This window comes from Lupinus angustifolius, chromosome LG11, assembly GCF_001865875.1.
Source record: "Lupinus angustifolius cultivar Tanjil chromosome LG11, LupAngTanjil_v1.0, whole genome shotgun sequence".
In the NCBI taxonomy this organism is placed as follows: Eukaryota; Viridiplantae; Streptophyta; class Magnoliopsida; order Fabales; family Fabaceae; genus Lupinus; species Lupinus angustifolius.
In genome coordinates, this window is record NC_032019.1 from 14,072,262 (window position 1) to 14,098,547 (window position 26,286).

The 26,286-nt window shown below is 33.1% G+C and overlaps 3 protein-coding genes across 5 annotated transcripts; 1 reads left to right on the forward strand and 2 right to left on the reverse strand.

Annotated features, from left to right (window-relative positions):
* Positions 3,120-4,585, reverse strand: LOC109360616. Its single transcript, XM_019605640.1, has 2 exons — positions 4,269-4,585; positions 3,120-3,494 (listed from the first exon to the last, which is right to left on the reverse strand). The coding sequence occupies exons 1-2, from the start codon at positions 4,522-4,524 to the stop codon at positions 3,226-3,228; spliced, it is 525 nt and encodes a 174-aa protein (XP_019461185.1). The 5' UTR covers positions 4,525-4,585; the 3' UTR covers positions 3,120-3,225.
* LOC109360614 (pentatricopeptide repeat-containing protein At2g15820, chloroplastic) lies at positions 3,379-23,696 on the reverse strand. Of its 3 annotated transcripts, XR_002109191.1 has the most exons (4): positions 23,113-23,696; positions 19,987-22,012; positions 18,585-18,589; positions 3,379-3,390 (listed from the first exon to the last, which is right to left on the reverse strand). XR_002109191.1 is itself a non-coding variant. In XM_019605638.1 (3 exons), exons 1-2 carry the CDS (start codon positions 23,656-23,658, stop codon positions 20,177-20,179), a joined length of 2,382 nt encoding a protein of 793 aa, XP_019461183.1. In that variant the 5' UTR covers positions 23,659-23,696; the 3' UTR covers positions 19,830-20,097; positions 20,143-20,176. The 3 variants fall into 3 exon arrangements, 2 of the variants coding, with proteins under 2 accessions (XP_019461183.1, XP_019461182.1); XM_019605638.1 differs by lacking the exons at positions 3,379-3,390; positions 18,585-18,589 and having other exon boundaries at positions 19,830-20,097; positions 20,143-22,012; XM_019605637.1 differs by lacking the exons at positions 3,379-3,390; positions 18,585-18,589 and having other exon boundaries at positions 19,830-22,012.
* Positions 12,869-18,700, forward strand: LOC109360615 (armadillo repeat-containing protein 6). The gene is made up of 8 exons (XM_019605639.1): positions 12,869-13,120; positions 13,525-13,839; positions 14,499-14,782; positions 15,014-15,142; positions 15,723-15,845; positions 16,663-16,770; positions 17,804-17,982; positions 18,353-18,700. The coding sequence occupies exons 1-8, from the start codon at positions 12,967-12,969 to the stop codon at positions 18,474-18,476; spliced, it is 1,416 nt and encodes a 471-aa protein (XP_019461184.1). The 5' UTR covers positions 12,869-12,966; the 3' UTR covers positions 18,477-18,700.

Genomic DNA, 26,286 nt, shown 5'->3' on the forward strand with positions numbered 1-26,286 from the left:
GAGAGATCGCTCTCAAGGTATCCTAAGGTTATCACAAGAAAGCTATATAGATAAATTCCTAGATAGATTTGGAATGAAAGACAGTCAACCATGGGATACCCCTATATCTAAGGGAGACAAGTTTAGTCTAGAACGGTGCCCCAAAATGACCTTGAAAGATACGAGATGCAAAAGATTCCTTATCCATCTACAATAGGAAGTCTAATGTATGCTCAAGTTTGCACACGTCCCGACATAGCATTTGTTGTGGGAGTTTTGGGCAGATATTTGAGTAATCTTGGAATGCATCATTGGAAGGCAGTCAAACGTGTTATGCGTTACTTGAAGAGAACAAAGGAGTACATGCTCACATATCAGAGGCATGAGAATTTAGAGATCATTGCGTACTCTGACTCCGATTTTGCTGGACATGTCTAGACATTAGATACTCCATCTTTGGAGATGTGTTTGTATTGGTCGGAGGTGCTATCTCTTGGAAGTTTGCGAAATAGGCGCTTATAGCTCCTTCAACCATGGTTGTGGAGTTCATGGCTTGTTTTGAAACATCAGACCATGGCATATGGTTGCGGAATTTTGTCGATGGTATTGAAAGACCATTGAGGATTTATTGTGACAACAAGTCCGCGGTTCTTTACTCCAACAACAATAGGAGTTCTAAAAAGTCAAAATTCATTGACATAAAGTTTCTGGTTGTTACAGAAAGTGTTCAAAATGGACAAGTTTCCATAGAACATATAGGGACAAATTTTATGCTAGCTGATCCACTGACTAAGGGTTTGATACCTAACGTCTTTCATGAGCATGTTGCTCATATGGGTGTTGTTCCTTAGGGTACCTTAGTTTAGTGGGAGTCTATATGTTTTATGTTTTGCTTTGGATATTATATACAGTTTTTATGCATAATAAAGTTGATGGTTTATTGTTTCATTTTGAAATTGTGTATTCTAACAATTGTGTTGCAATTAAAGACTTTGGATTCATCTCACTAAAGAATAAAGAAGGACTAGTTGGAAATAGACATGTTTGAGATCACATTGCATGAAATTTCCATGTCACTCATCCATATTTGATCTATGTCATTGAGTATATTAATATGGTGATCATCGTGGTCGAGTCATACTTAAATGTGATGAAAGTTGCGGTGGTTCTATAGTTGATATATGAGATGGAGCATATTGTATTAAGGAGAAGTTTAAACGTAAATAGCATACAGATGTACGTCTAAAGAACCTGTGATATAATTGTTTCAGGAAGATATGAAGCCCAAGTGGGAGATTGTTAGAAATTTATAATTTCTAATTAAGGTGGGCATCGTATATTTGATACAATGATATCAGCTATTTATTTCGGGGTTACATTATAAGTGATCTAATTACTGGTACCTCATAGATTTCTAAAAGCTGATAACGGATATGGGCTTAATGGGTGGACACCGATCAGGTTAACCTATAGGGGATAATGAGAACCCTATAAGTTAACGCATAAGGAAGGTTATGGTCCCCGAGACACCAAATCACAAATAGTTTTCACCTCTCTCCATCAGAGAGAAGACCATCATACCAAAACTCTCTCAAAAGGTATATCAAAGGAGTAGATCAGAGAACATGGATTCAGGGATTCAGATATGACTTTATATCATTGTTTTATATTATGTGTGAGAATCATGAGATTCAAGATCTTAGGATTAATATTTCACCAATCATCAGAAAATATCTAACATTATCATCCTATTGTTTATAACAATTTTTACATATATAATAAATTATTTGTACTGACTTATATTTGAGTTTAACCAATTTTTACAATCATAAACTTCTACAATCAGTAACAATTTTCATACTAATATAAACGACTCAATAAGTCAATATTTATAAGTAGAATTCAGTGTTGATAAAATTGTGTCGTACTAGTTGGTTCAACCGGAAAACTGGTGAACCAGACCTTTTACCAATACGAGATGGTTGTTATACCATATATGCACTAGAACCGATGAATCGGCCGAGTTGGCACTAAGTCATCCAGTTGTTGCATTTAGAAAAACAAGACAATCTAAGCACTAAACTAGTTGTTTACCACGTTCACCACTGCGTTTGCTTCGGCGTCCAGTCATGGGTTCCTTCCTACCATCACATATAACTCAATCACTTTTGTTTTTGTGTTGTGAAATAAAACACATAAACATACACTTACACTATTATTTTGATGAGGTTTTAGAATTGAAAATTTTGGAGAGAGAAGGGAGAGAAGGGAAAAGAACACAGTTGCATAAATAGAGAAGAAAAAGTGAGAGGGGGAAGGGAGAGAGACGTTTGGGGAAAGAAAGGAAAAGAACACAACCAAATAATTCATGAAGTGTTATGATATGATTGACATGTGGGAGATTGTGATTGGAGGAAATGATTTTTTTGTTATCTGGATTTGTATTACATTTTGCTAGAGGTTAGATTTTAGATTGAGTTTGGTTTAACTTTTATTGTACAATTGCTTCCTATACCATGAGAGTAATTTTTTTATGTTATAATATTTGAGTGGTAAAAATATATTACAGATCTTAATTAAGTAATTTTAAAGTTTAACTTTATATCAAAGTCTTTAAATAATTTTGCTTGATGAAAAGGAAATAAATATTTAAATGAGAATAATTCTTAAAGTTATTTGTTTATGTGAAATTTAAGTAGATTATGAATATGAATGATAAATTTGAGTATCTATTATTTGATTTTTTATTATAAATATAAGTAGATATGTCCAATTTAATCAGCATGCGATTTAATTAATGAATCACCGATTAAACTACTGTACCATTGTACCAGCACTTTCAGTGATTTGATAACGTGTGTGGTTTTAATAACACTTGTAGAATTTACTTACTTCGTAATTAACAGTAATTTTAGGCAACTGAGTAACGTATGAAAGAATTAAAATAGCCGAAACATTCATTAAAACACAAAGCTTTTTAATATGTGAAATTACATTTGTTTAACAAGTCAAAACAGAAAGAAGCAACTCCTCCAACATTTGTCCACCCTATAAACTTTAACAACCTATCAGATTGTATTACATTATTGAAAATTATCATGAAATTGATATAATAAACCAAAACTATCACAACTTTATTTGCTATAATACTTCAAACATATATTTCAGAAAACAAAACAAAAAACAATAACAAGCCATAACTAGTGGCTCCAAGAGCTAGAAACTTGTGTTGCAACAATAATCTGATCATGGCCACTGCGAAAAGGGACGAAGCATTGGCATAACAGAAAACTTCATTGTCCCATTGTTGCAATGAAAACCATTTCTCTCACCACATGCGAAGTAGTGAGGCTGCCACCTTTTCAACACAAACTTGAAACCTTCTCCACCACCTTGTGTGGGATTTGATAGCTTCTTTGCCCTTTTAAGGTCACACTTTAAAAAGCTCCAGAAGTTTTGAAACATGTACACACTGTGTGGGAAAGTGATGGCGTTTGGAGCATCATACTTGAAAACTACACGCAAATTCATGAAAAATTAATAGTATACTTCAATCAGAGTTTAAAATTATGGTTTGAACTGCAATTATAGTGATAATATTATAAACTTAGTAGCGTATTTAAATACAATTATTCTTTTTTATAATTAATGCCGGAGTAATATTATTTGTACATTTACATTTTTATAGAGAAACATGATGCCTCGTATTATTATTTTCTAATTACTTTCTATATGTTAAATTTAAACTTATTACACAAATAAGCTAGCCACAAAAAATGAGGGAGTCCCTCCGGAAAAAATCCATTCATTAGTGTACTTGTAGGTCGTATTTATTTCTTACGTGGCAGCATCTTGTAATAATTCATATTTTGATTTTGATTTGTAGGTTGTCTTTGTCCCCTTCCAAACTCATATATTACCTCATTTTCCTACCAGAGTTAAATAGGCTTTTGTGATATAATTTGTTTTGTAATATTTGTTCCTCCTTCATAAGTTTATGTATTTTAGTTTAATAAAAATAGCCATATTTATTTTAGTATATGATATTTAGTTTTTTATTAAAACAAAATTATTAATTATCTAGCGATACGTTAGTTATTGCTGCTAGTTACTTTTTTTCTCTCCTAATTTTGTCCCAGCAAATAACACTGCCCAACTAATAAAAAAATATTTATCTTATACTCAAGTATATAAAATATATAATAACAGATATAACCTCAATTTAAAAACATAACTTTAATTAAGCATAACATCCACCTAAGGAAAAGTAAGAGAACTGAAGAAGGTACCTAGAGTATCATTGACATAAAATGGTGCATTTTTGATGGCCCAATCAGTGTAATTATAACCAAAATGCCAATGCTCTGAGCCACCCACAACTATCTTCTTGGGTTGTTGATGAGTTGTGTTGTGATGATTCCCAAATCTGGACCACCAATCAGTGTTGTTAGAACCAAATGACCAGTCCTTATTGGCCATGCTAACTGCAAACATTGAACCAATTATAATAAGTATGATCAATTCTTGTGCAAACTTTGCAGCCATGGTATAGTGCCAAGTTTCTCAGATTGCAGCAGCTATAAGAAAGGGAGTGTGTATATATTGTAAAGTGAGGCTTGATTGATATTGTTGGTTGGAGTTAATTGGTGTTTATATAGGGCTAGTGATGAAGAGAGAAATGAATATAGTGATATGGTAGTGCAAAATGGCCTAACTAATTTTCATTTTGTTTCATGTTGGTGGCTACTACGGATTTTTACCATAATCAACATGTTTTATCTTTCAACTAACATATAGGCATAGACCTACCAGCAATACATTAATTTATGAGTATATTACATTCAGTTTTATAAAATTATATAAATTATCTTTCACTTTTTACACATGTATAAACCCTCATAATTTTTATATTTTTATTATACTGACCATCTCACCTCTGTACGTGAAATAAGTGTAATTTTTTAAATAAAAAATGTGATAAATGTAATTTAGTTAAACAAAATATTGTATATTACGGAGACAGATCCAAATAATATATGAGTCAATACCTATTTATTATTTTTGGTTCGTTACAATATATTATAAGAGCGATTTAAATAATATATCTTTAAAATTGTTGATGTATTTTTTAACCAAAAATAATAAAGATACATTGATTTGTATATTATTTAGACTTGTCTCCACAATATATCATGTTTTGTTTAACTTAATTGTATTTATCACATTTTTTTTTAAAGATTATATTTATTTCCATGTAGGGGTGGTCAGTATAATGAAAACATAAAAACTAGGGGTTTGTGTAGGTGTAGAAAAGTGAGATGTGGTTTTTGTAATTTTACTAAAACTTAGGAGGTGTCAGTGTAGTTTACTCCTAATTTATTGGTGTAAGGTCTCAGTGGATCATAGAAAGATTAAAAAGTCAAATATTTAATTTATTGGAGCAAGACTTGTTGGGAGAGACAACCACATACCCTGAAATAAATTAATTATGTACCCAAAATAAGTACTTTTGGTAATACTAAAAAAATATAAGCATTGGCCATGACCAGAATCATGAATTAAGATAATCTTTTTTGGTTCAGAACAAGAAAATTGTGTATGTAAATGTTTAATATTATAATTTATTTTAGATTAATATAGATTAGAGAAATTTTGGCCTTTACATTTTGATAATCAGAATCACACATATTTTGCTCTAGACTATAGAGACAACAAAAAAATAATTTTCTTTTCTTTTCACTGTAGCTTTTTATGCTTACCAAGATTGAATTTTTTTAGATAGCGTGAGGACAACATTGAAATTTTTTTGTTAGAGGAAGGAATATGGAAAAATTGTTTCCTTTTTAATCTATAAATACCTCTAGTTCTTATTTATTAATTTATATACATTTGCATTTGTGGTTTCTTATGGGGCTTCTTGCCTGTAATTTTTCTAAGGGAGCATTCATGTAAATGTAAATATTCTATATCTTTAAAAAAAACAATTTCAAAGTTGATTCTGCTGTGGAGAAATGGCAATGGGTTGGTATAGCATTAGTTAGAGACAGAAAATTTTCCATTTAGATGAAATTCTTCGTATGAGGTTTGACCATATCAAAGTCTATATTGTTAGTATTGTTGCATATTTAACTGAAACTAGTGCCTTAGAAATTATGTCTACAAAGTCATTGGCGTTTTATTCTTTGTTTAAATGAGATACAAGTCTAGTTTAGTGATGTGAAGATGATGACTTAATGGCATTTAATATCAATCTTGTTATTTTGAACCTCCAAATAACAACTATGTCCTACATTGTATTATTTTATATAGTTCTTTTTTAGTTACTAGCAACATGTTAAAATTTCTTATCAATTTTATAATGGTGCATTCTAACTTGCTAATTGGAAGTGAACTAAACATATATATCGTTGGATTAAAACGTTTTCATGCCGATAACTGTTTAGCTAAATTAGGAAGCCATGATGCTCTTGTACAACTTATATACATGAGTTTTGTTAAACATAGAAGTCGTGAAATATGGAGAAGACTTCTCATTATTGAAAACTTCCCACAAAATGCTAAAAGTTATAGGTAATTACAAATTTCATCACCCATAAGAAAGTGATATATATAACTTATAAATTAATCATTAATAAAAAATTATTATTTTTTGATACATGTTACTTTTATTATGAAGAAAAACTTGTATAAATATGTATCCAACATATCATATTTGAAAACAATTACGTTTATGTTTTTTATGCTATCATTTATGACCAAATTTTAATTATAAATAAAAAATTATGTGTTGTCAAGATTTTATTGTTGTCTCTACATTGATACGTCTATACATAAAGTCTTTGTATTTCTTACCATGGGGATTTGTAGTAAGATAAGTTATCAATAAACTATAAAAATTATCTAACATTTATCTTTAAGTTATCAATAAAAAAACCACATGTTACCAACATCTAGGGATGGCAAAAAACCCGACCCGTGGGTACCTGTGGAAATACCCGTAACGAGTACCCACAATAATAGCTTATGGGTGGGAGCGGGTTTTGCGATACTGCCCCGCGGGTACCCACAAATTTATATATTTAATTTTTAGTTAATTTTTTATATATATTTATTATTATTTTAAGATTATATATTATATATTTTATTATTATTTCACAATAAATTACACATATTGGACTATGATAAAAAATTTATCATATTATTCATGTAACAATTATTTTTACATATCGATTATTATAAATTATATAAATTTATAATTAAAATTAAAAAACCGTTGGGTACCCGCAAATACCCTTTACTCACACGGGTACCGGCAAATATTACGGGTTTGGGCACGGAAAAGCACTACCCGCGCCCGTCGTGCACGTTGCCATCCCCCAATAACCACCATCACCACCAACCAAATCTAAAACCACCACCACCGTCCAAATATGAAAGTAACAAAGAAAAAGCTCACTATCACATATCGCAATTCAACACTTAATACCCATACTCACAAAAGGTAAAGAAGAGGGAAAAAGACAAAAAGACCATCACCACTATAATCACACCAACATTTTCACAACCTACAACCACCACCATTGTCATCCACCATCAACATTGTTGTGTTGTCACCCGTCTCCACCACTGTCACCCACCATCATCATTGTTTTTTGCCACCCATTGTCGCAGCCCACCACCATCTTTTTTCTCATCCACCAACATGCCAACTTCAACCGTGATAGAACTATAGTTACATAATTTCATCATTTATCCTATATACTGAATTCACCATATCATGTTACCATATCCAAGTAAACCATGTATTTATACCCATTTGCATACTAAGTAAAAATGAGTAGAACATCAAAGGAGGGAGGAGGGGGAGAAGAGACAAGGGTGTGTTTGTTTTCAATGAAAACATATTTGCATTCATTTCATATTTCTAGAAACATGAGTTTCATTTCTAGAAATTTTGAAAATGAAAAAAATGTCATTTCCATGTGCTGGATGAAAGCCAATCTGCCTTTGTGTCAGAGACAATAATACATGATAATATTATTCTTGCACAAGAACTAGTGAGAGGCTATAGACGAAAGGGGATATCTCCTAGGTGCATGATACAAATGGATATCCAAAAAGTCTATGATACAGTTGAATGGGATGCTTTGGAAAGTATAATGATTGAGTTGGGATTCCCACATCAGTTTGTGAGGTGGATTATGACCTGCATGAAAACCATATCCTACAGATACTCTATCAATGGGATACCTTTTGATATACTACAAGCCAAGAGAAGATTGAGGCAGGGAGACCCCCTATCACCTATGCTCTTTGTTATGGTAATGGAATACCTACATAGAGTACTCCAAGAATTGAAATATGATCACAACTTCAACTACCACCCAAAATGTGAACAAATTGGGATAACTAACCTCTGCTTTGCTGATGACTTGTTGTTGTTTTGCAGAGGTGAAGCTTCTCATGAAAAAATTCAATCACTTCTCAGAAAGTACAGGTTTGAAGGCTAGTCCCACAAAATGCAAAGTCTACTTTGGGGGGATTGGCCTACAACTCCAAGAAGCAATCCAACATGCTACATGATTCACAACGGGGACACTCCCCTTCAAATACCTTGGTGTTCCCCTCGACAGTAAGAAATTGACATTGAATATATGCTCTCCTTTAATTGAAAAATCACAGCAAGACTGAAGCAATGGAGCACAAGGCTTCTCAACTATGCAGGTAGACTGCAATTGATAAGGAGTGTACTTTTCTCCATAGCAAACTACTGGATGCAAGTTTTCCCTAGCAAAGAAAGTCCTTTCACACTTAGAAACCAAGTGTAGGATTTTTCTGTGGAGTGGCAGGGATGATAATAGCAGAAAAGCTCCTCTAGCTTGGAGTAAGGATTGTAACCCCAAGCAAGCTGAGGGATTTAACATCATATCTCTCATGGACTAGAATAAGGCCACCATAGCTAAATTGCTTTAGCACCTAGCTTCTAATTAGATAAACTTTGGATCAAATGGGTTCATACCTACTACGTGAAGGATGCAGATCTCAAAACATATAGAATAAGTTCAAACTGCTCCTAGATTCTAAAATCCATACTTAAGAAAATGACTAATATAATGCAATCCATGAGCTGGCTTGAAGCTACTGTGAATGGAATTTTAGCACTAAAAAGATGTACATGGAACTTAGGGGCCCAAAACAACAGGTGAGTTGGAAGAAGATTTTCTACGGCAATACTACAAGACCACAGGCTCACTTCACATTATGGATGGGGTGCCATGACAAGTTACCCACCAAAGATAGACTGCACAAATTTGGGATTTAGACAGATGGTAAATGTGCTTTTTGTGACCTCATGGAGTCAACTGAACATCTATTCTTTCTATGTGCCCACACGTCAAGAATATGGACATATGTGCTAAGATGGATGGAAAATAACCACACACCGGGATGATGGAAGGCTGGACTTCAGTGGGTTGAACAACAAACAAGAGGGAAGAGCATGAAATGCAAACTGATGAAGATCTCCATTACTAAAACTGTGTATGCAATCTGGAATCTGAGGAATGTTTATCTCTTTCATAAACAAAATAACAATTTAGACATTCGGCCTAGTGTTATTAGAGCAATTTGTGATAGAGATACGTTGCATAATGAGCTGAAATTGTACTGTGATAAACTCAACTCTAGTTGATTATAGGGATTATTCTAGTCATTTGGTCTAATAGCCTGGATTGATTGATCGGCTTGTACTTAACCGTTTTGGTAATAGAATTTTCTTCTTGTTCCATTTTTTCAATAATGGGGAAGGACATTTTATTGAAGCTTTTAAAACTTTTGTTGCACCAATGGTTTAATATCTTTTGATGTTTTAACTTTCCCATTTTATTCCAAATCTTTTGATATTTTTGAAGCCCAATATACATTTATATTTTATTTTTCAATTATACCCTTATTTATTAGTCTTATTTTCAACATATATTTCTTCATTTATTTTTAATCTTATTTTTAATATGCATCAAATGTGGCTATTTAGTCCAATTGTACTGAATTTTATATCGTTTAATAAATTTTTAAATGATGTATAACCTGAAATATCAAAAGATATGGAATGAAAGAATATATTTTTCAATTACTCTATCAACTAATAAAAAACACCAAAATCAATCGATGAGTGTGTCCTCATCCAAACCATCATACACCTTCATAATAGAATTTATTTTTTATCTATTAACGTAACAATTTTTCTTCACATCTCATATGATATTGTTGAAATAGTTTGATGATGGATATGATAATATACGATTTTGGGATGAAAGTTGATGTACTTGAATTTAATATAACCTTAATTAAATATAGAACATTTGTATGTTACTATTTTATTTCCACTTTAACTTTTTTGGAGAGTATCTACAACTGCATAATGTTCGTTATGACATTTCTCACGTATTTGTGATAACTAATGACCAACTCCAACAATTAAAAAAATTCAATATATGGATAACATAAAAAATTTTGAAATAATTGACTTTACTTCTTTAGTGATTAAAATTTAGAATTGAATTAATTGCAAGAATGTCCTAAATTGTGAAGTCTACAGTGAATGATTTTGAAAACGAAAATGATAATAACAAATATATTTTTGAGGAAATGAAAACATAAAAATAGAAATTATTTTTTTAAAATGGAAATAAGAAATAGAAATAGAAAACATTTCTTGAAACCAAACACATTCTTACTGTGTGGGTTTGGATTGAGCGTTCAAATAATATTTTCATATTAAGATATTACTTACCATAATAACAAATTGACTTATTTTTCTAGTTTATCAACAATTTGAGAAATAGGATATAACTTTTTTTGTCAGTATTCAACCATTTCTAGCTCAAAAAAAGGATCCTTACATCAAAGTAACATAAAGCATAAATTATTTATTGCAAAAAGCATCATATCTAGACGAGTGGTCATGATAACTTAGTATTTTAGGATCTAATTTCCTGTAATATAGTTACTTATAGTGATATCCTAATTTGCCTACTTCCTTACTCGCCAAGGCAGAACATAAGAAACAACACTATTGCCAAGGCTTTGAACACGACCAAGGCTTCGAAGAGGTTTGACTGTTGAGATGGCTTCTTTCATAATGGGATCCAATTTGATTACCCAATAGGAAAATCAACCTAATCTAAGTAAGAACAATAGTGGAATGACAAAAGGACCAATAATGATTGGTTATAGTCATATGACGTAGTTTATGATATTGCACATGCTCGCCTAAACCAATGGAAGTCCAAAGTACACGCAACTAGCAATGTGAAACTGGAGTCTTTCTATTAAACATCAGGGCTTTGAGTTCTATTCTAAAAGTGATCTCTTTCAAGGGGCATAGACATAACAACATTGGAGAAGAAGGTTACTATAAGAGTTTGAAAGAAAGCTAGGGTTAAAGGGCTTGATCCAATTTAACACTAGAATAAAATTAAATACTAAGAGGGTTAAGTACACAGTGTATGTAGCTAGTCCTATAGAATACGAGTTCAATACCATACTTGGTACGAGATAGAGAATGAGTGTAAGACTCTTTGCAAGAAAGGTAAAGGGGACAACTAAATCTGAAATGAAAGTTATAAATCATCCGGTGCCGAAAGAAAATGCTTTATAAGAAAAAATCCACTACTTACACTTATCTTTATAAACTAACTTGAGTTTGCCAAGGGACTACCAAACAAACCCTTAATGTCATGCTTTGTCAGCTCTTCGTTGGTTGGGCTACCCCCTTTGGTAAATGAATTTCAGGTACTTCCATTCGTAAGTTTGAAAGCATTATATAACTTTCACTATTTCAAAAGGAACCATTATAAGGGGAATTTGTGTTTTTTATACTTATTTTATTTTTAGACCGCTTGTGGAAAAGTGCTAAAAAACATGTCATCGATTGAGTTGAAGGAAAAGTACTTTTATTTATGACTTATAAAGTGCTCATATTTTATATTTTACAACTATTTTAAACCACTTTAAATTTGTTTTCTCTAAATGTTTCTTCTAATATACCTATTGTCATAAGGCAATAATTTTATTTCAATTCTTGATTATATCAAAGTTCTAATACAAAAGAAATACTAAAAGATGAGAACTTAGTTTAAGGCAACCAATGTGCTAATCGATTCATACGTTTATACATTCGCAACTATTATAAGTTTCATGCCTTTTTCAAAATGATTTCATACATTGGCATATCACTTCCTTGATATGCTAAATGAATTTTGGACAAGATTAGTTGCAAAAAATTTACACATAAACTTATAAATTAACTATTAGTAAATATTGTCGTAGTAACATAGATTAGGATAATCTTATCTTCTATTAGTACTCATTTTAGTTGGGAATTCTAGTACTTCCACATGATTTACACATTAAATATTTCTCGAAACATATAATTATTATCAAGTTAGTTATTGAAGGAATGAAAAATAATTACTAAGTTTTGAAAGCTTAAATCATTAAAGAACAACCACTTTAAATTTGGAGAGATTCTAATTATTTTCTTTAGTCTCCATGTCATGCTAAATAATTTTCTAGATGAGTAATATTCGATTTTATATTTGCAATTTTTTCATTTACTAATTTGATTCACAAAAAGTAAAAATCTAAATAGTACTTAAATACTATAAATAATATTCATTAATAAATTTTAAAGTGTCCAAAAAATTTATCCATAAAAATATTAAAACAACTAATTTATTTTATATTTAATATTTTTGTGTTTTTCCAATGTTTTATAAATCTTTTAGAGTCCAAAATAGAATGAAAAGTTTGATATAATAGTAAATAGTTTTTTCCACGAAGGACGGAAAGGTAAAAGTACCCAGTTTTTGTTGAGTTCAAAATTGAAGCAGAACAGTGAGATTCAGAGCAAAGTGAAAACGCAAGAGTGAGTCCTCTTCACTGTGTATTTCCAAATCATAGAGATTACAGTTACTACCCTTAGCAATGGGACCACCACCCAAGACGGCGGCGCGTGCGATTTCGCAAGAAGCATTCGACGAAGTTGTGAAGGAGAACATCGACGATCTCGGTATGGACCCCACCGAGGCTCTCCAAGACGCCATTGAAACCCTCACTCTCCAAGGCGTCGATCTCTCCGGTTTCTCTCTTTTCCTTTTTCCTTTCAAATGTTCAATGAATGCATTTGTTTCTGATTTCGTTGTTCATTTCGATGTTAAGATAAGTCCATATCGGATGAGAATATGACCGCACCCATGCTTATAAGGCGACAACGCTCACTTATGAGCTCACTTTTGGAATTGAGTTAGGTCTAGCAATTCTAATATATTGAATGAGTGCATTTCGTTGTCCATTTCTTTATTAAGATAAGTCCATATCGGATGAAAATATGATCGAACCAATGCATATAATGCTTAGACAACACTCATCCTAAGAGCTTTCTTTTGGATTTGAGTTAGGCCTAGAAATTGTAATATATTGAATGAGTACATCTGATTATGATTTCGTTGTTCATTTCTATTGTCATTCATAATAATGTTTTAGGTATTGTCACATGCGTTCCTGGTGACGGCAACGTGAAGGACAACCCTGTCATACAGAGTTTGGATAGATTGAAGCAAATTGACTCTGAATCCGAGGTTCCGATTGGTGGTGAGGTTTTGGATGAGGTGGTGGAGTTGTTTAATAAGTTGAATGAGTTGTGTGCTGCCCAAGGATCTGGTAATGTGAATGCCAATGTGGCTATTGCGACGAAGAATGGTGCGGTCGAGTTGGTTTGCTCTCTTTGTTCCAAGATAGTTAGTGGTAGTGAGGTTGCTCTTGTTTCGAGTTTAAATGTTGTGGCATTATTGCTTCATGGTGAGATTTTTGTATCAAAGTTATTTGGGTGTGTGGTAAACGAAAATATACCCTCTCATGTGCTTTTACATTATAAGGTCATGTACCATAGAGAATGGACAACGGTTAGCATTTGTGAAACATTTCAAAACTTGATGAAATAACAGTTAGGTTATTTGAAAGTTTCAAATTGCAGTTGAGTTGCGATTGCAGAAATTGCAAGCATCGTGTTGTGGATTGTGACCGTAGCTGTTCGAAATTGTGATTTAAAATTTGTTTTATAACCTGGTGCAGTGTAATGTGGTCTGATGTGCCCTCAATGCAGTGTGATGTAGTTGCAGTGGCCACCACAACCACAATATTGTGGCTGCATTAAACGATGTTGTCCGCAATTTGAAACTTGTCATATGTTTGACGTTCTTTATAAATAGAAGAGGATATCGTCTGTAAAAATGGGACACTTGTTCTATCTTGCTCTATTTGCCTCACAAATGCTACCAGAAGTTATAAAATAATTCACAAATCATGACTAGATCCACTATTCAATCCATGTCTATCTCTTCTCACATGACCGTTATGTTAGAAAGCACATGTGAGGATGCTTTTCCATGTCAAATACAATTTTGTGAGCTGACTTTTGAGTTTATATGTTTTTCTTTCTTTATATAATTGTCTTGCAGATCTTCACAGTACAGGGACTTTTCAGACTTGTAACGGACCACAGATTGTAATTCGTTTCCTTAATGATAACAAGCAGAACTTATACATCTTAAATAGTGGATTTGGGGTTGTGGCTTCAGCTGCAACTGGTAATGAGATTGTCAAGGAGTCATTCATGGAGTTGAAAGTTGGTGAGCTAATTATGGAGATAATGTCCATACATAAAAACATGGGAATTCAGAGTTTATATGATGCTATTCGTGTACTATTAACACCGGATGACAATCGAGTTGTAGCTTCTCAAGTAAGTTAAGGGTTCTTGAATATGCATGTCAGCATGTGTTTATATAAATTGAAAAAATAAAAGTGTAACCCACACAGGGAGAAGTAAAGGATGTGGATTTGGAAACTTAGTTTTGTTAATACTGAAGAGGATTTTCCCCAAATCTAAATGTGGTCTTTCTAAAATTGTAGAATTAAATTTTTCAGCTATGTGTACATCATCATTGCAAGAATGGATGTATTCCATTTTCAGGTATATGGTTATGCACGGAAATTTGCAAAGATTGGAATTGCAGAAGCCCTTGTGGAATCTCTGCATTTAGGACTCAGCTCACCTGACCTAGTTTCAGCATGCATCTCTTTAAAGGCCATTGCTGTAAATGTAAGTGAACTAAAACCTTATCCTACATCAAGTATATGCAATAGAGTTTGATAAAATCATGGGAAATGACCATTGGATCAAAAATAATTTAGTCAGATAGTTTCATGGGAAATAACCATTGAAAGTCCAAATGTTTTTATGCTGCATTTCTCTGTATGATGCCAAAGGTAGACATGCTGCAGTGGTTGCTACTTGCCATTCCTTTTCTTGATTCCAATTTCAGATGACCTTGGTGGCAACTTTTTGGAGGCATCCTTCTGAGATATCCTTCTCCCTGTAGAGAAAATGGTTGACCATAACAGTGGAGTAGTGGACACATTAGTGGGAAAATAACCGTAGGACAATGTTGTGATACTTTCCTATGTATCTTTATATAGGACAATGTCATGCAATTTGCAAGATTCGTCAATGAGAATGGCTCAACCTCTAGCTTTTATTTTTGTTTCCTGTAGATTTTTAATGTTTTTCAAGATTTAGAGTTGGTATGTTGTGCCAGGCTTACTAGCATCAATGAATTGAAAAACAAATGAACACATTGTCTTGTGTTTTCTCATTTGAGTATTTATACTATATATTTCAGGATGAAATATGTAAATCAATTGCTGAAAAGGGTGGTATAGATGCGATACTTAGATGCATAGATGACAGTGGTGAGCAAGGCAACAAAGCTGTGGCCAAAGTTTGTTGCTCATTACTTTCAAAGGTATGAGTTGAAAATATTTCTCTAAACAGCAGCACAGGCCTCCTGGAGACCTTTACTATTTAACTTCTCTAAGCGAATTATACGGTTTTCAGCTGTTAGTGGTTCTCTGTCAGGATTGAGTTCTCTTTTTCTGCCATTTTGATGGTTGTTATTCTACCCTTTTATTTAGGCTGATGTTTTCTCTGAATATGATAGTATTTTTAAATAAAAAGTATGACTAGGACCTGACTGCTGTATTCATGTCCTAGACGTCCCTGCATCTTTTACTGTTCCATTTAAGATTAAATGTTCAAGTCTTGTTAGTTTATTACCCACTTGCTAAGCAAAATGTAGCTGATGAAAATTTCTGAGCTGCCATAAAATCTGGAATAAGCAGGGAAACATTTCATATATTTTCCATCTATCCATTATTACCTTTCTTGTGACTTGAACAATTTGGTCGCCACTACTAAGTTGGCTTTAACTTTCTCATTGTTGTCTTCCAATGCATAATTGTTTCATGTATTTCCAATCCAACCAATATTACCTTTCTCATGACTTGAACAATTTGACATCCAATACTACTTTGACTTCCATTTCTCATTCTTGTCCTACAGTACATAAATGTAAATATTTATAATATGATGTGAATCATTTCATACTTCAGTATCGTGGGTAAATATGAAATAACCTTCAACAATTGCTTGAAGGTTCAAACAGAGACTGTTCTCCACTATATTTGCCTTCAAACTAAAAAGATATTGTCAGCCTAAGCATGGCATCATTTTTTAGATTTTTTTAAAGTTGAATGACCCCTTTGGTATGTTTCATTGATCAGGTTGCAGGAAGTGATGCGAACAAGAGTGCAATTGTTGAGACGGGTGGTATGGATAAGCTAATCAAACTTTCCGCCAGATTTTCTGATGACCCTTCTGTTATACAGGAGGTGAGAACCTTTAATTATGTGTGGGCTTGTAAAGTAGTTCAAACTATCTTTCTAAAACATCTTGTTCCAGGGAAAGTGATTTTCATTTCCAAATTGATTTCATGATTTTTTATTCAATTATGACTTATTAGGATTACCATTTGTTCTAGTAATTCAAATGATGGCATTAACTAATCTGACAAAAGAGCGGTCTGATGCACAAGGCTCCCACCTAGTGGGGTTTAAAGAGAGCAAATGTATGCAACCTTACCCTTACAAGTGAAGAGGTTGTTCTAAGATTTGAGCCAATGACCTCCAAGTTACAAGACAAACAATCTTACTGTCCATTAACTAATTTGTCACTTGCATTTAAAATTTAGGAATGCCAATGACCTTGTTAGTAAAGTTGTTACACAAGATGAGATTAGAAATGAATGTATTAGGGGAAAAGTCGGAGTAGCTCGCTTTAGGTGGTTTGGACATGTGTAGAATAGATCGTTAGAGGCCACTCTAAGAAGAATAGATCAAATTGAAGTTAGTACTTAATACAATTCCTAGAGGAAGGAGGCCAGGAAAAACTATAAGCTAAATAACGCATATGTAGGTGGCTCAACATTAGGATTGGGTTAGGTCTGATATCATAATAGAATAATTGGACCTAACTTCACCCCAAAAGTTAGTCTCTTGCTGATATATTCATATGATGTTGGACTTAACACCCCCTTTAGGACCAAAACTAGATATTTGGAGAGGAAAGTTTCTATAACTAATCATATACCATATTAGAACAAATTACTTAGCTCCACCCTAAAAGCTGAAGCTGTTAGATGAAGGTACACACATGGCTCTACATCTCTAACATGTGCAAGAGCCTCTTGGGATTGAAGCATGGATAAGACATAGGCCTACCCACCTTGTGCTGAAATTCAAGTTTTTGTTGTATCCAGGATTTACCTATTAAATTATTGATATGCTTGTTTTCCGTTCAGTTTTGTATTCGTGCATCTTGTACCCTGTACCTGTTCTCATTTTATTGGTTTTATTTGTGGGTCAGGTTATGGCTATTATTTCTGTGCTTTCATTAAGATCCCCAGAAAATGCAGCCCGTGCCATTGAAGCTGGTGCTGGTGACCTTGCTATTCGAGCTATGCAGAAATTTCCTGCAGCACACCAGATGCAAAGAAACTCCTGTCTCATGATCAGAAATCTCGTAGCGAGAAATCCAGAGAACAGGTAAGTTTATATTTTGTGGTGAAACACTAGAAGTTTAGTCAAACAATGCAAGGCATTCCCACTTTCATTTTCTTTTTGTAGTTTTTGGATCTTTACCTTCTTGCATATATTTTAGAGTAAAAATCTATTTTGGTCCCTCAAAAAAATTTATGTGACAATTTTGTCCCTGAAAATTGAAAAACACAAAATGGTCTCCAAAAATATCAAACGTGAGTCAAATTAGTCATTTTTAACATATTTTATGACCCTTGACCGAAACTATTTTGACTCACATTCGTAATTTTTAAGTACTAGTTTGGAGTTTTAATTTTCTGAGGATCAAATTGGTATGCAAGAAATTTTACCCACTTATACACTTTGTATTGGACAGAACTATTCTGCTTAATAATGGAATTGAGAAATACATAAGGAAGGCCAAGCAAACACATGGAAACTGTAAGGAAGCTGCCACAGATGCACTGAGGGATTTGGGTGTTGATGGTTACAACTTGTAGCTGATTTTTGACTTGTGATGTTTTTCAATGTAATCAATGTTCTTTGGTTTCTTCACAATATTGAGTGAGTCTATAACCTAAGTACACTTTCATCATCTCTAGTAGAACAATGGCTCTGCTGATTTCGTTGTAAAAACTGAGGCTAAACCCAAGAATATTGAGTGTCATTGCTGCGTCAGATATCCAATATTTATAACTTATAAGCCAGAAATATTATTTATGTTGCATGTAAATTTCATATTACTTTCTCTTTATCATGGGCACCCAAGCCACGTAAGATTATTCGAACAGAAAGGGAAATAAAAGTATGCATATATTTATTATTTAATTCTTTAAAAAGTTGATGTGCTAATCATAAATGATGATGTTCTGAATCATCCGAGCTTTAAATAGGATAGGGATGTATATGGATATCTCCTAACACTCAATTTCCTAGGGTGCTAATACTAAAATCACTTAAATTATAGCATCAAATTTTATATCCAATGGGTTATATAAATTACTGGGAAAATTATTTGGATGCTAGTGCTGATTGACATTAGGTGCTAAGAAGGCTATATAAGTTCATATGATTTAGAAGTGCTTCTCACCAAACACTAGGCAGTGCAAGATTAAAAAGATCTTAAGGGATAAAAGTGACAGCATTGATGCTCTTTTTTTCTAGTTCTTTCATCCTTGAGTCAGACTAAGTTTGACAATGTCATCAATAGAAAGTTCTATATCTTAAGAGACTTGGGATTCGTTTTCAGTATGAAGATTTAGTATCATAAGACAAATGCTTGAGCAATAAAAAATCTTTCAACATTTCCATCAGCAAATTTTCAATCCCTTTGGACCCCCTTCAGCTCAGTCTTGTTCTGAATGAGTCATTAGAAACTATTGCTGAGTCACCTGAAATAGATTATAGATGATTCTATAGATGTATTCTGATTAAACAATGCCATCAATCAGCAGAGCAACACAAATATGATAGAATATCTTTGACTTTGTTGTTTGTACAAATTATTTTCCCTAGGCAAGAGAGATGAGGAAGACTGCAGCTTTTCTATGAATGTTTTTTTATATTTTATTTTAGATGGTTAAGATTTTAAGTGTCATCACTTGTAGTGGATAATTCACAGTTCCCATTTAAAGAAATAAACTGCTGAAAAGAACAATCACCAGGATCACAGAATGTAGAATAGTGTGCAGAGTAATCACAAGTTATAAAGAACAGGGAAATTAGGTTGTACACATTATCAGTCATTCATGGAGTAATAATAGTTATTGACTATTAAGTAAAAGTACTTCATATAAATGATGGATAATGTGTCGTAAGTGTAAAAAAGTTTACACTGTCAATGCAAAGTGTTAAAACTAGAAAATTTTAACTTAATAAGCTGAACAACATTATTTTTAATATCTTTTTGCACATTAACCGGATAATACAATAAAGTCCCTACTCTCTCATTCTCTATGCATTGGAAATTTAAAATGAACAACTGGGGTATTTCATAGGGATGGTTACCACTTACCACATAATATTCAAGAAACCTTCATTTGCACCCATAGTAGCCACTTCAGCAAAAAGAACCACTGTAGTACAGAAATCAAACTTGTTCTCCAGCCAGAGGTGTAAAAGCATAATCTAGTCAGGCAAGCGCACCTAAGATAAGCTTCTCCAAACCATGGCCATCAACATGGTATCACCCCTTTTTTCGTCAATCTGAATCACTATTGAAGCTAATGTTTTCAGTTTCTCTTGAATCCTGCTCCAATGTTTGATCACCGACTTCAGGAAAATCATTTACATCTAAAATATACGGTTCAACCAGTTTCCAGAACCGAGCCGAATTGCTTCCCAGAATACCAATCCAAAATAGCTTCCCTTTCCTCTTGACTTTACAATCCATGGACATGTCTTTAAACTTTTTTACAATGCTCTCCACACCCTCAGGACTTCCCTTTATCTTCAGCAAAATATCCCCAGATGAACTTCGACGCCCCCCATACATATACCAGTATGCAAGAACACACGGTGACAACCACCTGTGGACAAGTTTTGGAATTGTAGGTTGGCCTTTTGACCAAAACTGATCTGCATAAAAGCCAAAAGTAGAGCTTGCAATGGTACAAAACTTATCTGGTATGTTCTCACTGTCATTGCTTGGCTTACAAGTAGGATGCAGCCACTCATAAAACTGGCGATGTACATTACTTTTAAGGACATTATGGGTGTCAGAATTACTATCAAATTCAAATCGGATACTATGATTCTTCCTTCGGTCATCAGAATCAATATTCAATCCACCTAAAAGCAACCCAATTAAGATTTCCCTCTGCTCCTTGGTTAGCTTCAGGCTTATTGGTTTTTTAATAATTTTCCTGCTCAAGCTCAGGATGAGGTCAAGCTTTTCCATTAATGGGGTTTCAATTTCATACTTTTTTTGGCACATAAAGTTATAGATCTTCTCTGCCTTTAAGTGATTTCCAGAAGACAGGTATCCACTTAAGATGATGTTACACGTTCGAGCACTAACACCAATAGTCCCATCCCGATTCATTTGGTTAAAGATATCCTCAGCCTTGTCAAGGTTACCAACTTTCACCAAAGAATCCAAATATATACTATATACAGTACTATTAGGACGAAATTTCTCAAGGCACTGGGAGAACGCTTCTTCCAATTTATCATGTAATTCCAAATTGAAGTACATGTTTAGTAAATAAACATACGATGGTCTAAGGGGCTGCAGACCACTCTTGACAAAATCTGTCATGATTGATTCTGCAAATTCCAATTCTCGTGCTTTGCATAGTACCTCTATAATTTGATTATATGCTGCAGCATTTGCTTGCCCTAGTTTCTCCTCCATCTCCCTAAATATCTCTAAAGACTTCATAGGCATGCCAACCTTCGAGTAGACATCCATTCTATACACAAAAGCCTGCGATGGGGGATCACTTTCAAACCGGAGAAGTTTGAACCAAATTTTCTCTGCTTCCTCCACATCCCCCTCCCTTGCACAAGCTCTCAAGATGGATACTAGCACCTCTCTGCCCTCCCGAATTCCAGCACGTAGCATCTCTTCCCTCAATTCTGCAATCCTTTCTTTATCTATGGAATCCTGATAGCTATGTAGCCAAATGAGCCCCCCATAAATATCTTTATGTACATCAAGTCCAGTTGTAACCAGATGATGATATATAAATTCAGCTTGCTTAAGGTAATGCTTTGATGAGATCCCTGGGTTGCTGACAATAGCTTTGAAGAGGGAATTATGCAAGCTAAGACGGGGCTGGTAACCACCCAACTGAATCATACGATTGTAAATGCTGCATGCTTCATCCAAACATCCTTGAACAGGAGCACTAAGATAAGCAACAATTAATATATGGAATGTTGACTCACTAGGAACACGACCTTGATTGATAATATCATCAAATACCTCACGGCACTTTGAAAACTTCCTCTCTTTCCCCATGTAATCTGCTAGCTTTGTAGCAAGAGCAAAATCAAAACGATACCAACTTTGTTGCATCATCCACTTGTATACCTTCAGAGAGTACAAGAATAAATTTATTTGAGAACAAAATCCAGCTTATGGTAATATTTTGTAGAATGTGCTACTTAAGTAACCAAGCAAATAAATAATTACAGCCAAATGCCAATTCCAAGTAGTAGACAATACATGGAGTAAACAACCAAACCTTAGGACGGAGGTAGTACTGATTTGATAACACAACATTTCTAGGTAAAAAAGAAACTCCAGGGTCGATAACAGTGTGTAACTATCAAAACAGTAGCTTTATGTCATCCACTATTCCCCATCCAAGTTTATAATATCCATTACAAGAACATATTAAGTTTCCATGCTATTATGCCTCCATTCATGAAGCTTAAAAATTACAGGCAATCAACTAATAAATATTACTAAAAGTATTATGTGAAGCTGATTCTATACTTTGTAAGGTATGAACTGTTTTGTATGAAATGTAATCATATAAAATTGAGTGATCAAAGAACTGCGATCAACCCTTAGTTTCATAGGACTGCCACTTAATTAAAAATGTGTGTTTCATGAAATTTTCAATCAACATTGTCAATTAACAATCCACACTATTCCATTTCCATTGGCTCCCTTTCTTCCATCCACATTAAAGCATTTCATACATGACAAAATGTAGATTCCTTATGGCTATTCCATAACTATGAAGATGGACACTTCAAAATTTTCTTTGTATGAATGACACATATCTATATCAGGCACTTTTGAATACTCCTAACTGTATGTTACACTTTTTTACTTTTACTTATCAAATTTTTAAGATTATAGATGGAAATGACACAAATGTTAGAGTTAGATTAAAATGACTCTTATTAAAACATCATTTCTCTTCTAAATTCAAATATTCAATATTTATACTCCTAACTTTCCATCAAATATCATAGCTGTGTCGTGCCCTGTAATTGTGAAAATTTCCTCACTTCCCTGTATCCACGTCGAATGATATTCGTGTTGTTCCATATCGTATCAACGCTTCCTAGTTCTAAAATTTTCCAACAATTAAAGCCTAGGACTCTTATCAAGCAAAAACAATCATAATCAGTCAAATAACAATAACAACAACAAGATGAAATAACCACAATACTAACCCTAAAACCAGACTCATTCTCGCGAATCCGCAAGCAATGAACAACAACATAAGTAGCATCATCCTGCCTCATCCACTTCTTCTGTGCATTGAGTATCCTCACCAGAGTCCCTCCCTTATGTGCCGGCAACTCCTTACACAGCCACGCCACCTTCGACCTCCGCCACTGCTCCGGAAGCTCGCTCAACTCCTTCACCTCCATCTCCGGACTCGGCAGCTTCCTCATTTCCGCCACCGTAGAAACAGAAGACCGGTCAAATTGGAACGCCGCATTATCCTCCGGCAGCTCTAGTTCTTCGAAATCCCAGGCCGGCTGTTCGACTCTGAGAGAGGCGGAGAGTCGGGGGAAATGGAGGAGCGGCGGTGACAGAGTGAGGTGGCGGCGGTTGCGGTTGTGGAAAGTGGAGAGAGAGAGTGTGAGGGAGTGGAAGAGGGTGAATGTTGAAGTGCGCATAGAGAAGGATGAGTTGAAATTAGGAGTTGAGTTTGGGAAAGGATTGGGAGAAAGAAGAAGAACAAAGTCTTCAGTTTTCACTCTTACCTTCATCTTTTGTGCCTATCTCTTTCTTTGGCCTTGGATTTGTGATTCTTAGTTCTATATTATATGAATTTTGTTTTTGTTAATATTAATAAATTGAGTTACCATCATCTGTGTTATTATTGAAATGAAATAATAATAATAATAATAATATAGTAGACATTTTTATCATTTTATATATAATGGAATAACACTTTTATTATTGAAAATATAAGTAAAATCAATTCTCTATGTTAATAAATGGGATCAGTGGTCATAAAAAACAACATAAAAATACAAGAATGTGACATTTTTATCTTTTAGATATAATGATATGATATTTTTATTCTTTATTGCAAATATAAAATCAAGAACTTAGGAGAAAATCCTGATTCTAATAAATTAATATTGTGTTTTAGTCTGGATTCATATTTATAAGATACTTTTTAGAAAGTTTTTTATCCAGATTTAAGTTATTTTATAATATTTGTAATAAATGTATATCTAATTAGTGGAACACCCTCATAATTAGTGAGGCAACAATTCCTGCAGGAACTCAGTTGTCTCTCAACTTGTAATGAATTGAGTAAATTATACGAACACCTCTGAGTTTTAGTGAAATTACACAAACCATTCCTCACTTTTCTACACCTACGCAAAACTCCCCTAGTTTTTTATACTTTTATTACACTGACCGTTCTTGAATAATAAATAAGTGAAACTTTTTAAATAAAAAATGTGATAAATGCAATTAAGTTAAACAAAACATGATATATTGTGTAGACAAGTCTAAATAATATATAAATCAATGTACCTTTATAATTTTTGGTTCGTTACACTATATTATAAGAGTAATTTAAACAACATTTCTTTATAATTGTTGATGCATTTTGTAACAAAAAAATAATAAAGATCTATTGATTTATATATTATTTAGACTTGTCTACACAATATATCATGTTTTGTTTAACTTAATTGCATTTATCACATTTTTTGTTTAAAATATTACACTTATTTCTTATATAGGGGTGGTCAGTGTAATGGAAGTACAAAACTATGGGAGGTTTGTGTAAATTTAGAAAAGTGAGGAGTGATTTATGTAATTTCACTAAAACTCATGGGATGTCAATATAATTTACTCTAATGAATTTGGTTTCGAATTTTTTTATGAATTTCGAATTTTTTTATGAATGTATGTCCACTATAGGATACATAAACATATTTCTTCACGTTTAACATTGTCAAATCCTTTAATTGGTAAAATTCTTTAAATTGATAAAATAAAATTTCAATTGGAATATCATAAAATTAATAACTGGAGCTAATGCTAGAAGAGTATTATGTTGACAACTAATTATTGATTCACTAATTAAGAGGTTGGCAGTATGGAAAGGAAAGCATTTATCTTTGGGAGGTAGAATTACTTTAGTAAACTTCGTTTTTAATGGTTTACCAAATTATTTTTTATCTTTCTATAGGCTACCAAAATGTGCTACGAAAATTATTGTTTCTATTCAAATGAACTTTTTGTGGGATGGGAGTGAAGATCATAGGAAAATTGCATGGGTTAAGTGGTAGCAATTGTGTAAGAGTAAAGAGGAGGGTGGTTTAGGGATTTGACTTGGGATAGGGAGCTCTTTGATTGGGAAACAGATTCAATGCATGATTTTTTTTCCTATTTTGTTGCCTGATATAGTTCTTACGGAAGGAATGATGGATGCTTGGAGGTGGAGGGTGGATGTTCTCAACAAAGTCTTCATATTCTTGATTGTTATCAAATCTTCAAGTTTGTTTTTTGCACCTTGATAATGGAGGAACTACTATTTTCAAGCATATGTGAAATATTAAAGCACCAACAAAGTTATTAGTTTTTAATTGACTGCTTCTTTTGAATAGATTATCCACAAAAAGATAAGCTTATAAAAAAATGGTGTTCAAGCCAATTTGATGGGTACCTTTTATGGCCTGGTACCTTAAAATGTTGGTCATGTCTTTTTTTATTGTACTCAGTCAATGATTATTTGGAATTCAGTGTTGAGTCTCCAATTCATAAATATAGTGTCTTCGTTAAAAACTTATATATTTCAAGTGTTTATTTCAAAATAAAAAGTAATACATGTTTGGGATGATGATATGACTTTCGGTAACATTATCATTATGGTTAGCTCGAAATGTTTCTACTTTAGGAATGAGAATTTAAATATGTTACATGTATTTAATTAAAATTTTCATGTTATTGTATTATATGTATATGTTAACTCTTTTATATGTGGGTTGAATACCCTTTATTATTCTCTTCTAATTCATTCTGGCTTATAAAAAAACCTAAATAAAATATGAATATTGGCTACTAAATAAACACCATAAGGTGTTGCTGTAGTGGAGATTTTACTTTGGTTGTATTCATATAATTGAGGCATGATTCTGTAAGCTTGTGGTGCATATTGATGTCAACATGGGCTTATTAAGAATGTAGTCCAACTAACAAAGAAAACAAATGTATACATTTATGGTGTATCAATTTTATACAATATGGTTACTTCATTCATTATTTATGTTTAATTATTATTGATTTTTCAAATTTAAATAAATGATGAATAATATAATAATTGTATATAAATATTTACATTAACATTGAATAAATATTACACTCATATA

Excerpts from the sequence above, each read along its gene's own strand:
- LOC109360616 (XM_019605640.1), bottom strand. The coding sequence starts at position 4,524 with ATGGCTGCAAAGTTTGCACAAGAATTGATCATACTTATTATAATTGGT. Across the intron at positions 3,495-4,268 it reads TTATGTCAATGATACTCTAG|TTTTCAAGTATGATGCTCCA; the intron begins GTACCTTCTTCA and ends ATTTGCGTGTAG.
- LOC109360615 (XM_019605639.1), top strand. The coding sequence starts at position 12,967 with ATGGGACCACCACCCAAGACGGCGGCGCGTGCGATTTCGCAAGAAGCA. Across the intron at positions 15,846-16,662 it reads GTTGCTCATTACTTTCAAAG|GTTGCAGGAAGTGATGCGAA; the intron begins GTATGAGTTGAA and ends TTCATTGATCAG. Across the intron at positions 16,771-17,803 it reads ACCCTTCTGTTATACAGGAG|GTTATGGCTATTATTTCTGT; the intron begins GTGAGAACCTTT and ends TTTGTGGGTCAG.
- LOC109360614 (XM_019605638.1), bottom strand. The coding sequence starts at position 23,658 with ATGAAGGTAAGAGTGAAAACTGAAGACTTTGTTCTTCTTCTTTCTCCC. Across the intron at positions 22,013-23,112 it reads AGAATGAGTCTGGTTTTAGG|GTATACAAGTGGATGATGCA; the intron begins GTTAGTATTGTG and ends TACTCTCTGAAG.